Consider the following 14,601-nt stretch of genomic DNA (forward strand, 5'->3'; position numbering starts at 1 on the left):
AAAACTAAGACAGACACTTTAATTTTACCTTAATTGTTACTTTTTATTTTCTACCCTATTCTAGACTTCAATTTTTTTTTTTACTTGAAAAATTTGGTATTTAAATAAGGGATAAAATGTTGCCCAAAACTCTAATCATAGTTACACATTTGTGTTTTGAACTAGATCTACAAATCAAAATAGTTATTATCATTAAAAAGATACAATTTGTATCAACAGTAAAAGGTACTTTCTGGTTTTGCAGGGTTTTACTTCAAACTGTAGCTCTGGGCTCCAGGCAGACTGCAGAGACAGATCTGAGTGTGTCTGACGGGCTAAGTCAAATTCAGAATTGGGAGGGAAAAGTCAAGTTACGTCAATCACACGACTGTCTGCCACAGACTGTGGAATCCACCTTCTAATCCTCAGAAACGCAATTGTGGTTAAGCAAGACCCATGTCGTAGAAACCAGAAATATCCCTTGCTAAAACTAGAACAGACTTCAGTCTGTATCTAAAACTACACTATTTATGGCAAGAGTCTGGCCTTAATAATATAACAGGCCCCCCTCCCCCACACACAAAAAAAGAACTACCTCCAGGAAAATGGAAAATATACAATATGTTACAAAAAAAATTTAAGTTACCAATTTACAGCTCCTCCATCGCCATTTCTATAGTGCAGTATCAAGAAATGCGGCATGTCTTCCATACACATACACACACACACACACACACATACACACAAAAGAAAACCTACCTCAGGCCAGCCTTGATAAATAGCAGGAAAGCTAGAGTATATTAAATATAAAAGTTGCATTGAGATTAATTAGATTCATTAAAAACAGGCAAGTACTGTGGAAACTTATTTATCCAGTATTATTGTGCCCCCAAACGAAAAGACAAGACATTAAAAATACAAGTGGATGGAAATCTAGGAGCTTGTTCCCATGTCTACTGCCTGTAAACACACCACGGGCCAATCAGAATGTTCCTGCCTCTCAAGTTCCGGCTTTTGCCTTATTCATTAAAACCAAAAAACCAAAAATGGAAACAATGTTTTCCATTGATTGCATCTGCTTTCTTTTAAATTGACCATATTAAATTAACTAATTTCTCAACAGCAAAAAAAAAAATCAGAAATAAAATAATAAAAAAGTGCCATATTGTAAATCATTCTAATATATATACGGTTACCCATTTTTAACATAAACTGGTAACTTACATTTTTGTTTCAAATATAAAGTCAGTGCTGTAGTATATCTTTGTTTCTATAAATAATGATTATAGCACAAAGAAGCCCTCTTCCTCCCCCGCCCCCCCCCAAAATAACTTAAAAAGCTGTAAAAGATTCTAGTTAAGCTTGGCTTGAAAAAATAGTTTGCTAGGCCTAGTCAAATGTCCCACATTCTGAAGGTATTGTAATTGCTTGCAATTTAGATAGACAAAACACCCAGTTAGTAAAACATGAAACAGGCATAAAAAGTGCTGCATATAAACCCCTGATGCACCGAAGATTAATATCAAAGGTCACAGATACATCTAGGAAATCAAACTGGAAACACTTTCCAGCCAAGGGTATCGCTTTGAAAAAGAAATGTTTGGGGGAGAAAAAAAAAAAGTTTGAATGTAAAGCAATTGGCTAATCCTTCTGCCAAGTGGGACTAGACATACAGATTCCATGATACAGTATTTCACATAAATGGATACTATACAATCCCCTTGCTGAGAAGGGGATCATGTGTGCTATTGTAGCAAACCTTCCTCAGCATTTGAGCTGAACAACCACCACCACCACACACACACACACACACACATGCGCACGCATACACACACACACACACACAAACCCCAAAACAAAAAAAAAAAAAACAAAAAGAAAAACCCACCCACTCAACACCACAAAGATGCATCATCTTTCAATAACCCAGCTGGGATTTCTCCACTAAAATAGCTGCAGCCAGCTGCTGGGCATCTGTCATGTGAGGATTCCTTTTCATGACAAGTCTCACAAGGTCGGGTGGGAAGATGTTGCACAAGTTGATATAAATCTTCTCTCGGTTGTCCTGGTACCTGGGAGCGTCTGGTGGCATTCCACAGTATGGGACTCGCCAGGTGGGCTCTGGCTGCTCAGGTAGGCTCTGGAAGGTGAACTGTTCATAGCAGGGCGGTGTGGAGTTATCAGGTAAGGAGTAAGTCTGCCGATACCCATAGGCATCCATCCCATAACTCGGCCTATCCCAGCCTCCCAGCCCCTCCTGGCGGGAGTAAGGCTTTCTTTGTCTGGAAGGAGAGCTGTCATAGAGTCGAGAATCAGAAATGCTGTCTATTCTTGTGGCCACCAAAGACCTCCCTAGGTGCGGCGCCTTGGAGTGGGTGGAACTTGGTGGCGAGGGGTAATCCCCGGGACAGCTGGACCGGGCGCCCACAGCTGGGTGCTGCAGATGCATTGCCAGATGTGGAAGAGGAGGCTTGTGATGGAACTTTGGTTCTTCATGACTGTAACTCTGCACTCTGGTTAAGGGGTCGTGGAAATTCTGCACGAAGGGCTGGGAATTAAGGCGGCTGTGAGGGTGCATGTGTTGACACTTCAAACTCTCTTCCAGCTGCGGGTCGGGAGAGCTGACGTAGGAGCGGTCATTGTACCCCGCATAAGAGTCACTGCTCCCACAGCTCATGCTCCCTTCACTGCTGCAGTCAGAAGCCACAGAACTGACTCGGTAATCTGTGTCTAACGAGAAACGCCTTTCAGGACTTCGTGGGCCTGAGATACTCAGATTTGAATACGCATTCAACATGGAATAATACCCCATGTCAACGGGCGAGTCACATTTGGGGTACTGTTCATAAGGCATTGGCGTTCCATGATTTTTGGTTGCCATCATCATTGGAGGATATTGTCCCTGTGGTCTTTGATCCTGAGGTGGGAAATGCACTCCAGATGGAAGGCCATTGCTTAAAGATGTAGTGCTTTGGGGTTTTGTAGTAGAAGGAGCCGGAATGCTAACTAAGGAAGGTACGGACCTGGTTTCCAACTTGTTTTTGGTGGGAAGCTTTTCTTCTAGGTCTTGGTAGACTTGAGTCCTTATGCTTGGATCGGATTGCCTCTTTGGAGCCCCTCGCTTCACGTCGGAAGTGCTGTCCGTCTTTGTGCTACAAGGGACGCTGTTGCTTTTCACCAGCCCTCCTTCGGTGGCAGTTTTGGCTGCTGTGTTTCTAGACATGGCACGAAGTTCATCAGCTACTGACCGCTGAGGCTGACTGCCCCTTTCCGGATGGTAATATTTGCACTTGTGCCCATAGGTACACTTCTTTCCTACAAAGAGGGAAAATTAGTTAGACTAAAGAACATACCATCAGACACTGCAAAGTCACCACGGCACCATTTTAACTCGAGAAAGAGTGACAGGGGAGATATATTTGCTAAATAGATTACTGTTCCAGGAAAGTTGGTTGATGGATGAATGGTCACTTCCAGGGTTTCTGGTCACTATACCATGTTTTCGGCTCCCATTTACCTCTCCTCCTTCAGCAAGACTTTCTGAGCGGGCAGGAACTTTTGTTCTGAAGAGCCACTGTAAGGCTTTAACGTGGTAAAGCCTCATACGCTTTGTGTGAGGATTTGTGTCTGGATATAAGAATCCTCAATTTTCCTCCACCCTAAAGCTAACTTCAGGCACAATTGAGTTTTCAAACTATATTTCAACTGAGGGGAGTGAACTGTAATTCAACACGAAGAGGTAACAAAATCATTCTTTTCCATGGACAGGACAAGTTCTTCAATTTCACTGGAATCCAAAGTGCTATGCCACCCCAAATTTTAGATGCTTATTTTGATTATGCTGTTTTTATTAACAAGACATTGTGTCCCAAAGACACACGTTGAGGATTTGTTATTCTTTTTGTTTACTTACCATAAGGACAAGGCTGCTTTTTGTGTTCAGGAGCAATGGGTTTCTTTCTCAGGAAGTTGTCCAGGCTTGGGCCATGTCTGCCCAGAGGATCATCCGGAGGCATGAACCTATCATGGAGATTTAAAAATAAATAAATAAATAAATAAAAAAGACACCTAAGTAAGAAGCTGGTTATTTAATTCTAAAGGAAGAATACAAAATTTTTATTTCTTCTATGGTATTTTCTCTTGATGTTTTAATCCAATGGCTTTGATTCGACAATGACAGGAGAAAAAAAAATTAGCAAACCAAGTTTTCCTTTCTCAATGAGACACTGTAAATAATGAAACGTTTTAAGCTGAACACACTATTTGTATTTAATTCACAGTACCTATGTGAGTTAACACCAATTTAATTCAAGTAGGTTTTGAGTCTAGCACGTCCTAATTAATTTTCTCATCCTTTACCGTCATAGGATATTGTAAGGGTTTTTAGAAAATAATTACAATAGCCAGGTGCTAGTGGCTCACGCCTGTAATCCTAGCTATGAAAGAGGCTGAGATCTGAGTAACTGTGGTTCTAAGCCAGCCTGGGCAGAAAAGACTTGGGAGGTTCCATAACTGATAAACCAAGTACTTGACTTTCTGGACATGCGGTTCAAGTGAAAGAGCGCCTGATGTGAGCAAGAAAGTGCAGGAGAGTGAGAAGCCCCGAGTTCAAGCCCCAGTAGCAGCACTAAAACAAGCAAACAAATAAAACAGTATCAGCAACATTAAAAGTGAAAAGATAGGAGACAAAGTCATTCAATTCCACAATCATTTTGTTTGTTTATGTTTTAGGGGTTGTCTTCTTTCAATGCGAACAAAAATATTTTCCGTGTTTCTTTAGCAACTGTCATAGTAATTCTGAAAAACAGAGTAATATTCCAGCAGACATGCATTGTAACTTGACTGGTTTCTCTATTAAACGTTTAGCTGCCTTTGAATTCTTGCGATTGCAAATAATATAGTAGTGAACACATTCAATCTTTCTTTTCTGCTCATTATACATTCCAAGACGTAAGATTGTTGGGTTGAAAGAGTAAACATATCTTGAAGCTTCTGCTAATGTTTGCTACATTAGTGTATTAGTTTACATACATCCTTAATAGCATATGGCATACATAAAACATTGTGAGTTAAACAAGTGAGATAATAGGCTTTTAGGTTTAGTCTGCATTTCTGACGAGTAACCAACCCAGTTTTCCTACATCTTTCTAGATAATGTGACACATGGCCATTCAGACCATCTGTCCATCTATCATCTTGGAGACTGTGATCATGAGTAAGTGTCTTATACTCAGAAAACTTTCAAAACTTGTCCAGTTAGTAAACTATCGATACTCGATACTCTCTAAACGTTGACACTGGAAGGCATTTGGGGCAGGGGCAAAAATGGGAATTTTTCTACCAGCTAGAACAGGTCTCCCAGTCTAAGAAACCTCCTTTGCTTCAGGTGCATAATTAATGGTCTCGAGGAAGGGCAGAGAGCTCACACAGGTCCTCCTACAGAGGAAAAAACTTCCTTCTAGTAGGGACGAAATCAGGCATTGAGAGAAACCTGTCCTAAGATAGGAGGGGGGCAAAAACAGAAGGGTTCTGTAGCATCTAGCAGGAATGGATGGGTCGTGAGGGAAGCAGGTCACTGGTTTACTTACTTGTCATTGACGAAGGAATACATCAATAACCGCTCATCTATGAACTTCTTCCATTCTGGTTTCTCATTGGCCAAATCCCTGTAGTTGTCATTGGATACAATGATGCCGTCTGACTCAAACGCCAGCTTCACGATGAACCTGTCATCGTAGCAAACCACGCGCCTCCCTTGGACGCGCCGTGATGGCGTGAACACCAGGATCTTCTCCTTCTCTAATTTGCGCAAGATTTCCTGATCTGCGAGGAGAACACAGGCTGAGTTTCAGGAACAGATTTGTAAACGGCATATGGTGATTCTCACATGATGTTCAGTCTTTTAAATGAGTGAGGGCAGACATTATCATTTGGAGAATAGGATGTAGTTTACAGATGCAGCATAGTTTTTCTTTCAGAAATTTCAATGAGAAGTTTTTACATTAAAAAACAAAGACTAAAATGGAAAACCAAGAGTATGTGTTGTATGTTTTCTTTGTGAAAACATGGAGGATGGCCACCAATGTGGTAGTTAATGTCTGTGGAATGAACGAATGCATGAGTTTCTTAAAAATATTTACTCAGAAATCATTCATTAATCTTCCACTGAGGAGGTGGAAAACAGGACATTTGAAAGTTCAAGACCAGCCTGGGCTACACAAAGAGATCATTTCAAAAAGAAAGAAGGTAGGAATGAAAGAGGGGAGGAATGAAAGAGGGAAGGGAAGAAGGAAGGAAGGAAGGAAGGGAGGGAGGGAGGGAGGGAGGGGAGGAAGAAAGGGAGGGAGGGAGTTAAGTACCCACGGTACTTAATTATTTGTGAAGGTGTTTATATTAATACATTACATGCCTAGAGCCTTACCCAGGCGGTCAGAGGGGTAAACGTGTCAGGGTAAGAGGCCCTCACCATACTTAATCTACATCTAAGGGACAGCTGACAAGGTTGGGAGGAAATAAGGATGCCATATAAGTAATACTAATAACTTAAATAGAAGTTCAGTACAGCTAGTAAGTGATTACAGCTAGTACTCTGCTCAAGTCTCTGTTAGATGAAAGGAAGATTTAGCAAAAGTGCCAGTCTAAATCGATAGCTCTGAAAACTTCAGTACATTTTTAAATCAAGGGATTTTTTTTTAATTGGTGCAGCAAAAGGTTATCAAGAATCATGTGGTTGAGAGCTTTAGTCAGAAAGTTATTACATTGGGAAAGAAAACAATGAAAAGCCTCTGAAATATAGCCCTAGCATTTTACAAAGTAAACTGCATTCTGATATGTTATGTGTTCTTGAGACCTGGCAAGCCGCTGCTAGAGGTACTTAACGCCCTCCCTCCCTCCCTCCCTTCCTAGATGATCTCATTGTGTAGCCCAGGCTGGTCTTGAACTTTCAAATGTCCTGTTTTCCACCTCCCCAGTGCTGGGATTACAAGTGAACACTACCACACTTGGTCATTACCTTTTTGTTTTGTTTTGTTTTCCTTTATTACATACCACCCATGATTTCCCAAGCATTGTAACAATATAAGGTAACTCTAAAGATTATTATGGTATGATAGTTGGAAAGCTCCTAACATTTTTTACATATGCTAAAATGGGTCCATAGCTTGGGACTCCACCATTATTCAACAATGATTTAATAAATGCAGACTAAAATCTTAAAATAATTCTTCCCTTGGTGCTCATGGTAGTGATCTTATTTGTTTTAGATAAGTTCTTCATCCCTTTCCTCTAGGTTTCTCATGGTGTGTGGTAATTTTGGAGGCAGAAGTGGGTTTTTGAGTCACAGAAATTAAGCCAAATGTTCAACAGTATAGTCTACAAGACTCATTTCCAACTAACCACCAAAAAAGGGCAAAGTGGAGATGTGGCTCAAATGGTAAAGTGCCTGATTTAAGAAAACAAAACAAAAACTTCCCAAGTGAGTGAGGGCCTGAGCTCAAGCCCCAGTACCAACACCAAAAACACTACCACCACCACCAGCAGCACTGCCCACAAGCACAAGAAAACCAACCAAAGGCCAAAGCTGAGGTTCTAGTAGCAGAGTACCTGCCTAACAAGTACAGGACCCTGAGTTTAAGCCAAATAAAATAAAAATAAATGCCAAATAGTGAAAATAGAAATCCATTCTTGGGATCGGGCTATCTCCTCCTCCTTGAATGGATAGTATATACGTTGTCTCTTACAGATCCTTTTGACCTGTAGCCATGCTGGCCACTTAGTCTAATTTCATAGAGTGTATGAAAAAGTGGGGTCCAAAGAGGTAGTGTATGTTGTCCAGAGTCCTGGAGCTTGTGAATAGCAAAGCCAGAAATGGTCTTCTGATCCTTAGTGTGCCTCTACACGTCGGAATTTTATAGAATTTGAAGTCCACATAATGAAAAAACCCTGACCAAATGTAGCAGACATGAATGTTTCCTGTAGTTAATTCCATTAGTTTCAAACTTAACCAAGAGTATATGGCAGCCACACAGACTGAGTGCCTGAGGGGCCCCCTGTCACACAGAAGCTAGGCAGAGCGGCTCACCTGTGATGACAGCATCAGGGCGCGACTGCTCTTTCCTCCAGGCAGGAACAAAAACAGTGATATCTTTGTGGCCTCTGTCCAAAAACCAATCCACTGCCAGTTTTATTCCTCGGCAGGAAAAGACTTCTTTGTTTCCATGGCTGAAAGATTATTTTAGAAGGTTTAAAGCCCACAGAATTTAATTTGATTTCACTAATTCAAGGTTATAAGAACAGGATGATCACATAATGACAACAATTAACAAGAGGGCTGAAATCTGAGATGAAGTGGCAAAGGTCAGAGAAAAAGGAAGGTGACAGCTGAAAATCAAAACCTGTGAAGGGGGAAAAAATAAGAAGATGGAAAGGATTATTGTGTACAGAATAAAGACCATGGGATTTTCAAATGTGAAGTTGTGAAGGCTGGTAACTCTTCAGGTTTCCGAAACTATCAGACAGGGAAAGAGACGGCATTTGAACCACAGAAGAATTTCTGTCAACTGTAAAAAGAAAGTCATAAAAACATTTGTCTAAAGGATGGTACAAGCAGGGGAAGCCTGCAATGGTGTTGGAACAACTAACTTATACTTAAACAACATGAATACTGGAGGTCGAAACATGCTATCAGGAGGGCGGGAGGTCAAAGGGAGGGAGGAAGGTCAAATGGAGGGAAGGGTGGATGAATACAGCCATAATATTCAATTTAGATAGGTAAAAATAGAACCAGATACTTGAGGGGATGGGCAGAGTTGGGAGGGGGGGGGAGCGATGGGAGGAGAGACATTGACCCCAGTGCATTGTACTCATAAACTGATGAAATGATACACTGAATTGAAACCTCTTGGTACAAGTACTTAGAAAGATTATACACACATATACACACACACATTTTTAAGATTTGAATTTATACATACACGCATATATAAATTCAAATCGTACAAAAAGGAGTCACACAGAGAAGAATTTTGTGAAACAGTGAAAAGGAGTACTTGAGCCTTTTTAAAACCTTCACCTTTTTGAGTTTTGTGTGCACATTTCAATGCAGTGACTAAGTAACCTACAAAGTGTACAGGTGACCAGAGAAGAATCACATAGCCCAGACTCGCTCTGAGGAAAAACATATTCGCAACACTCAATCTCATCCAACAGACACTTTGCACCTCGTTCTGGTCACGGATTGGATGAACATGGATTAGAGACGTGGCGAGGCCTTCAGATGAGATTAGGGGTGTTGGTGCTAACAGAGATTGAAAAGCAATGCGCAGCTCAGAGGAGTCACTCAGCAAGCATTGCCCAAGTGCCAGCCTCCACTCAAACACTTAGCCAAGTATTTCAGATCAAATACTCTCCTACTTTGAATACAATCCCTTGCCATCTTTTACAGTTTGAACTCTGAGCATTCCATCTCCCATGTGTATGTGCGTATGTATGCCTGCATACTGCACAGTGTGCATACATCACATCTATACACATATATCATGAATATATTAAGTGCAGTCATACATTTACATACAACACACACATATATACAATAGTATTTTAAAATAAATATTATCTGTAAAATGTATTACATAATATAGAAGGACCAAGGAGATAGGAATAGTGTATATATAGAATATATGAATATATTACATGTACATATATACATATACATACGATACACATATTATAAAATAAATACCATATATAAAATTTGCATTTTATAATATATGTGTATATGTAACATATATTTTGCTAACTTTCAGTGTAAATCAAACATTATACTGATTTAATATATTGTAGCTACGCCCCAGGAAACCCCAGAACCACTTAACATCTTAACACAGCGTAATCATTTTTTAATGCAAAACAAATAGAGCTATTTGCTTCCAAGATGCCCAGGGCTGTTTATAGCGATGTGGAGATTGGGCATTGTGGTGCAGATCCATTTGTGGTCCGGGGCAGGATTACAGGTGAAATCAAGTACACTGGCAGCTTCCAAAATGACATGAGGAAAGAAAGGGAGAGTTTGTGTGACGGCTTCTAGGTGAGAATGCAGGCTGGGAGCACTCAGTGCCCAGTCAGAGGGTCAGCGTCACATCAGCTTTCATGGGAAATACTGAAACTGAGTCAGCCTACTGGAAAAGTACAGAGAAGGAGAACATAGATAGTAAGTATTCCCAAATACACTCAACTGGTTAAACCCTTTACTATATGATTCTTTCGCGTGAGTGCTTTGAAATCCATTGGATTGTATTTTGCTTGTAAACTGATGATGTGCAGTTCACCAAAAGCTGAGCGCTGCTCCTGGCTGGAAAGGCAGATTCCTCCCAGTGACCAAGTTTCTTCCTGGTGACTTCATTTGGGAAGGACTGCTGTCCCTTTCACTCACTCCAGAATGAGAAGAATACCGCTTTTGCCTAAACAACTTTATGCAATGTGTGTAACCAGCACAGAATGCAGGGTTCCTGGGTGCTAAAACAGGAAACTGTTTCACATGATTCTCATCATAAAGGCTGCGCTCATTCTCGCCTCCTCCCTGCATGGAGCCTCGGGGACAGAACAGGCCTGAGGGCGGAAGATGGCACGCGGGAATGATGAAGAGAATCAGACAGACAAATCTGGCACAACAAGCGGAGACGAGAATGCCTTTTCAAGAACACAAGAGAACCTCCTCCCATCAGCTGTCTCATTAGCTGTCTAGCAGCTACAGAACAGATTCTGACAAATGTCAGGAATCTGTGTCATAATAAAAGTCCTTGACCACAGCATATTATCACACTGCAGAGAGTTACAGGATTGGGCAAAAACAATTTACATCTTTTTTTTTTTCTTCTCTTTTCTTGTGTGCTGGTTTTAGGACTTGAACTCAAGGCCAGAGTGCTGCTGTCCCTTGAACTTATTTTGGCCACTGGGAGCAGTCTACTGCCTGAGCCTCACCTCCATTTCTGGCTTTTTTGGTAGTTAATTGGAGATAAGAATCTCAGATTTTCTTGCCCCAGCTGCCTTTGAACCTTGATCCTTACATCTCTGCCTCTTGAGCAGCTAGGGGATTATAGATGTGAGCCCCTAATACCCAAAAGCAATTTAAACCTTAATTGTAATAAGCAGCAAAATTTAAATATAAGACAAAAAAGACATGAAAAAATTTTGTGGAGAAAGTGAAGTTGGAAACCTGTATTAAAGAGCCCAAGAGAAGACGTGAATGAAAGGAACAATGTTCCATCAGCCTAGATGTTAGGTCACAATTTGTAAAGATGGCATCTGTTCTCAAAGTAATCTATAAGAACATTATAATTCCAAAATTAAATTCATGAAGGGTGTGTGTGTGTTCTCTGGTACTGGGGGGAGAGAGAGAGAGGAGAGAGAGAGAGAGAGAGAGAGAGAGAGAGAGAGAGAGAGAGAGAGAGAGAGAGAGAGAGAGAGAGAGAGAGAGAGAGAGAGAGAGAGAGAGAGAGAGAGAGAGAGAGAGAGTGTGTGTGTGTGTGTGTGTGTGTGTGTGTGTGTGTGTGTGTGTGTGTGTGTGTGTGTGTGTGTATTCTCTGGTACTGGGGCTTGAACTTTAGGCCTGGATTCTGTCCCTAACCTTTTTTCCCCCCATCAATACTGGCAACAGCTTTACTTCTGGCTTTTTGCTAGTTACATGGAGGTAAGAGTCCCATGGATTTTCCTGCCTGGGTTGGTTTTGAACCTGGATCTCAGCCTCCTGAGTAGTTAGGATTACAGGTATAAGCCACGGTGCTTGGCTAGTTAATTTTTGTTGTTATTGCTGTTTTAAAGGCAAATGATATGAATGGTCACTTGGTGGAGGAACAGACTCAAATGACCAATATGTATATGGAAAGCTGCTCAGTAGAAGCCAAACTATGACACCACTTCACAGCCATTAGATAAAGTCTGCAAATACCAGATGTTGCCAAGAAGGTGTGGAAGTAGGAACCCATACCTCACAGGTGGGAGTGTGAATTTGATGTAGATATTTGATAGAGTAATTTGGCAATACTAAGTAAGGTTGAAGACATGCTCTAAAACATAGTAATTCCAGGTACAGTCATCTTGTAGTAACCTAGAGTTAGATATAATGCAATTAGGTGTCAGACTTCATCCTTGGCCCAGTTCCTACATCCCACACAGGTGAGGCTAATGTTGTTACTTTCCACGGCAGGATAGGAGAGCAGGCTGTGCAGGTTAGAGTCCCGAGTCTCCAAGATTTTCCCAGCTAATCTCTCCTGGTTCATGGGAATAAAATGGTACACCTAAGTTTTCACCTGATTGGTTACTATCTTATGGATTCATGACTTCACTCCTAAAAGTAAATATAACTAATTTATTCAGTGCCTATAACACACCAAGGATTTGGTGGTGTTAATTACCTCTTATCCTAATAGCCAGCCTGCAAACATAGAATTCCCCTATTTACAAATATGATCTTGGGACTCGTAGCTCATGCGTGTAATCCAAGCCTATCCAGGAGACTGAGATCAGAGGATGCAGTTTGAAGCCAGCTCTGGCAGGAAAATCAGTGAGACTCTTTCTCCCCCCCCAAACTACCCTCAAACAGTGGCACTGTGACTCAAATGGTAAAGTGCCAATCTTGAACAAAATAAGCTCCTCTAGAATAGTACTCAAGTCCTGAGCTCAAGCCCCAAGACTGGCATATACACACAACAACAACAAAACAACAAAAAACAAATAGGAAAACCAAGGCTGGAGAATGGAAATCACTTGATGAGAATCTCATAGGTGGTATGCAGAGAATAAAATATCTCTTTAAAGTTCATTATATAATCTTAACAAAAAATATTGCCTCTTTCCTACTTTGAATTTACATCTGAAGACTCATACATATCTTCTATGGTTAGCATTCAAATGAAATTAAAGTATATTCATCTACAGGGAAGTATATCTGTCTAGAAGAAAGGAAATAATACTTTATTCTAAACTAAACTCCGTATTATAATACAGAATGTATCAGTGTGTTCACAACTGAATGTGTATTTACTATGATTCTATGTGTAACCTTAATGCAGATAATAGGCTTGCTAGTATTTATTCTGAATAGAAAGTGAATTTTCAAAGTCTAAGTTCATATTTGTGCAACAGGAAGGATGAGTTCTATTTTTGTTAGAGGAAGATTTTAGATCTGTAGGTAGAATGTATAAATAGAATGGAAAAGTTCATGATATATTTTCTTGAGTTCTGGAACTCTCAAAATTATGGACATAGTGCAACATTTTATTGTGACTGACAGTATAATACTGCTAAAATAAAAATCTGTCATCGTGTTCTCTCCTGGAATGCCTGAAGCAGTTCAGCTCAAGTGTCAGATTAAAACTATATGACAAGAAGAAAAGTTACATCTGCACTGTCTCATCTTTACAGCAAGACATATGGAGTGGTACAAAAAATAATGTGTGTAGGGGGGTTGACGATTATTTTCATAATTATCCAATCTATTTTTACACTAAAGTAATGTGTAGTTAATTGTTTTTTAAAGATAGTGTCTATTTTACAACCCAGGTTGGCCTTGAACTTTTGATTCCCCTACTGAAGTTTCCCAACTGCTGGAATTACAGGCATGTATTATAACCACACTTGCTTTCCTATAGATAACTGTTACCGTGTTAGATGAGTAAGGTTTCAAGCTTTTTGTAACTTCCAGTATGCAAAAATTTCTATTGGGAACTGTTTCTTTCATACATGTGAATATGAGGTTGGCACAACCGTGGTATTAATTTAAATGATATCTATCTTAAAAGTTCGAGTTTTTCTCCCATCCAAGTACTAACCAGCCCCGACCCTGCTTAGTTTCCGAGATCAGACGAGATCGGGCGCGTTCAGGGTGGTATGGCCATAGACAAAAGTTCAAGTTTTTCTAAGCCTCACTTGTTTTACCTCTGTCTAAAAGTATATTTCCCTTGAATACCAAATTCTGATTTGTGCCTCTTATTGTCTTCCTTCATAGTGTAGCTTCAAAAATTAGAGACTTCTCCCACAGTACTTCTTTCCCCTCCCCTCCTCTCCCTTCCCTCCTTTCCTTTCTTCCTTTTTGCCACTAATAGGGCTTGAATTCAGGTCCTGGGCACCGTCCCTTAGCTTTTTTACTCAAGGCTAGTGCTCTGACTCGAGCCACACTTCCACTTCCGGATTTGTTGGTAGTTAATTGGAGGTGAGCCTTGTGAGCTTTTCTGTTTGGGCTAGCTTTGAACTGTAATCCTCATATCTCAGTCTCCAGGGTAGCTAGGATCACAGGTGTGAACTGCCAGTGCCTGGCAGTACTGCTTTCTTATTCTTTTTCCTCATCTGTTCTGTTTCTGCAGTTTTGTTAAAACAGACAGACAAATAAAAACGTCACTCAATTCTTCCTCTGGTCCTTCCTTTCCCTTCAGAACAACAGTCTAGACTGGTCCCTTCATTCATCACACAGCATCTTGGCGTCCATCTTCAATACCAAACAGCATTCTTGAAGACGGCCACTGCCTGACTGTCAAGTCTTCTGAAATTTTTCTTTTCCTAGCATAAGGCAGGGCATTCTCTCCTTGAAGTCTTCCTCCTTTGGGGGTCTGATAATATTTTTACATCTTA

The 14,601-nt window shown here is 40.6% G+C and overlaps 1 protein-coding gene across 5 annotated transcripts in view; it reads right to left on the minus strand.

Annotated features, from left to right (window-relative positions):
* Positions 1 to 1,291: 1,291 nt before the first annotated feature.
* Positions 1,292 to 14,601, minus strand: part of Zc3h12c (zinc finger CCCH-type containing 12C) — a 38,774-nt gene continuing 25,464 nt past the window's right edge. For all 5 annotated transcript variants that reach the window (XM_070038145.1, XM_070038144.1, XM_070038147.1 and 2 more), the window contains 4 exons: positions 8,060 to 8,199; positions 5,568 to 5,802; positions 3,893 to 3,999; positions 1,292 to 3,294 (listed from right to left, as the gene is read on the minus strand). In XM_070038145.1, coding sequence (XP_069894246.1) covers positions 1,898 to 3,294; positions 3,893 to 3,999; positions 5,568 to 5,802; positions 8,060 to 8,199 — 1,879 coding nt within the window. In that variant the 3' untranslated portion in view covers positions 1,292 to 1,897. The remainder of the gene's footprint in view (positions 3,295 to 3,892; positions 4,000 to 5,567; positions 5,803 to 8,059; positions 8,200 to 14,601) is intronic.

This window comes from Dipodomys merriami, unplaced genomic scaffold (assembly GCF_024711535.1).
Source record: "Dipodomys merriami isolate MVZ:Mamm:240054 unplaced genomic scaffold, mDipMer1.0.p SCAF_29, whole genome shotgun sequence".
In the NCBI taxonomy this organism is placed as follows: domain Eukaryota; kingdom Metazoa; phylum Chordata; class Mammalia; order Rodentia; family Heteromyidae; genus Dipodomys; species Dipodomys merriami.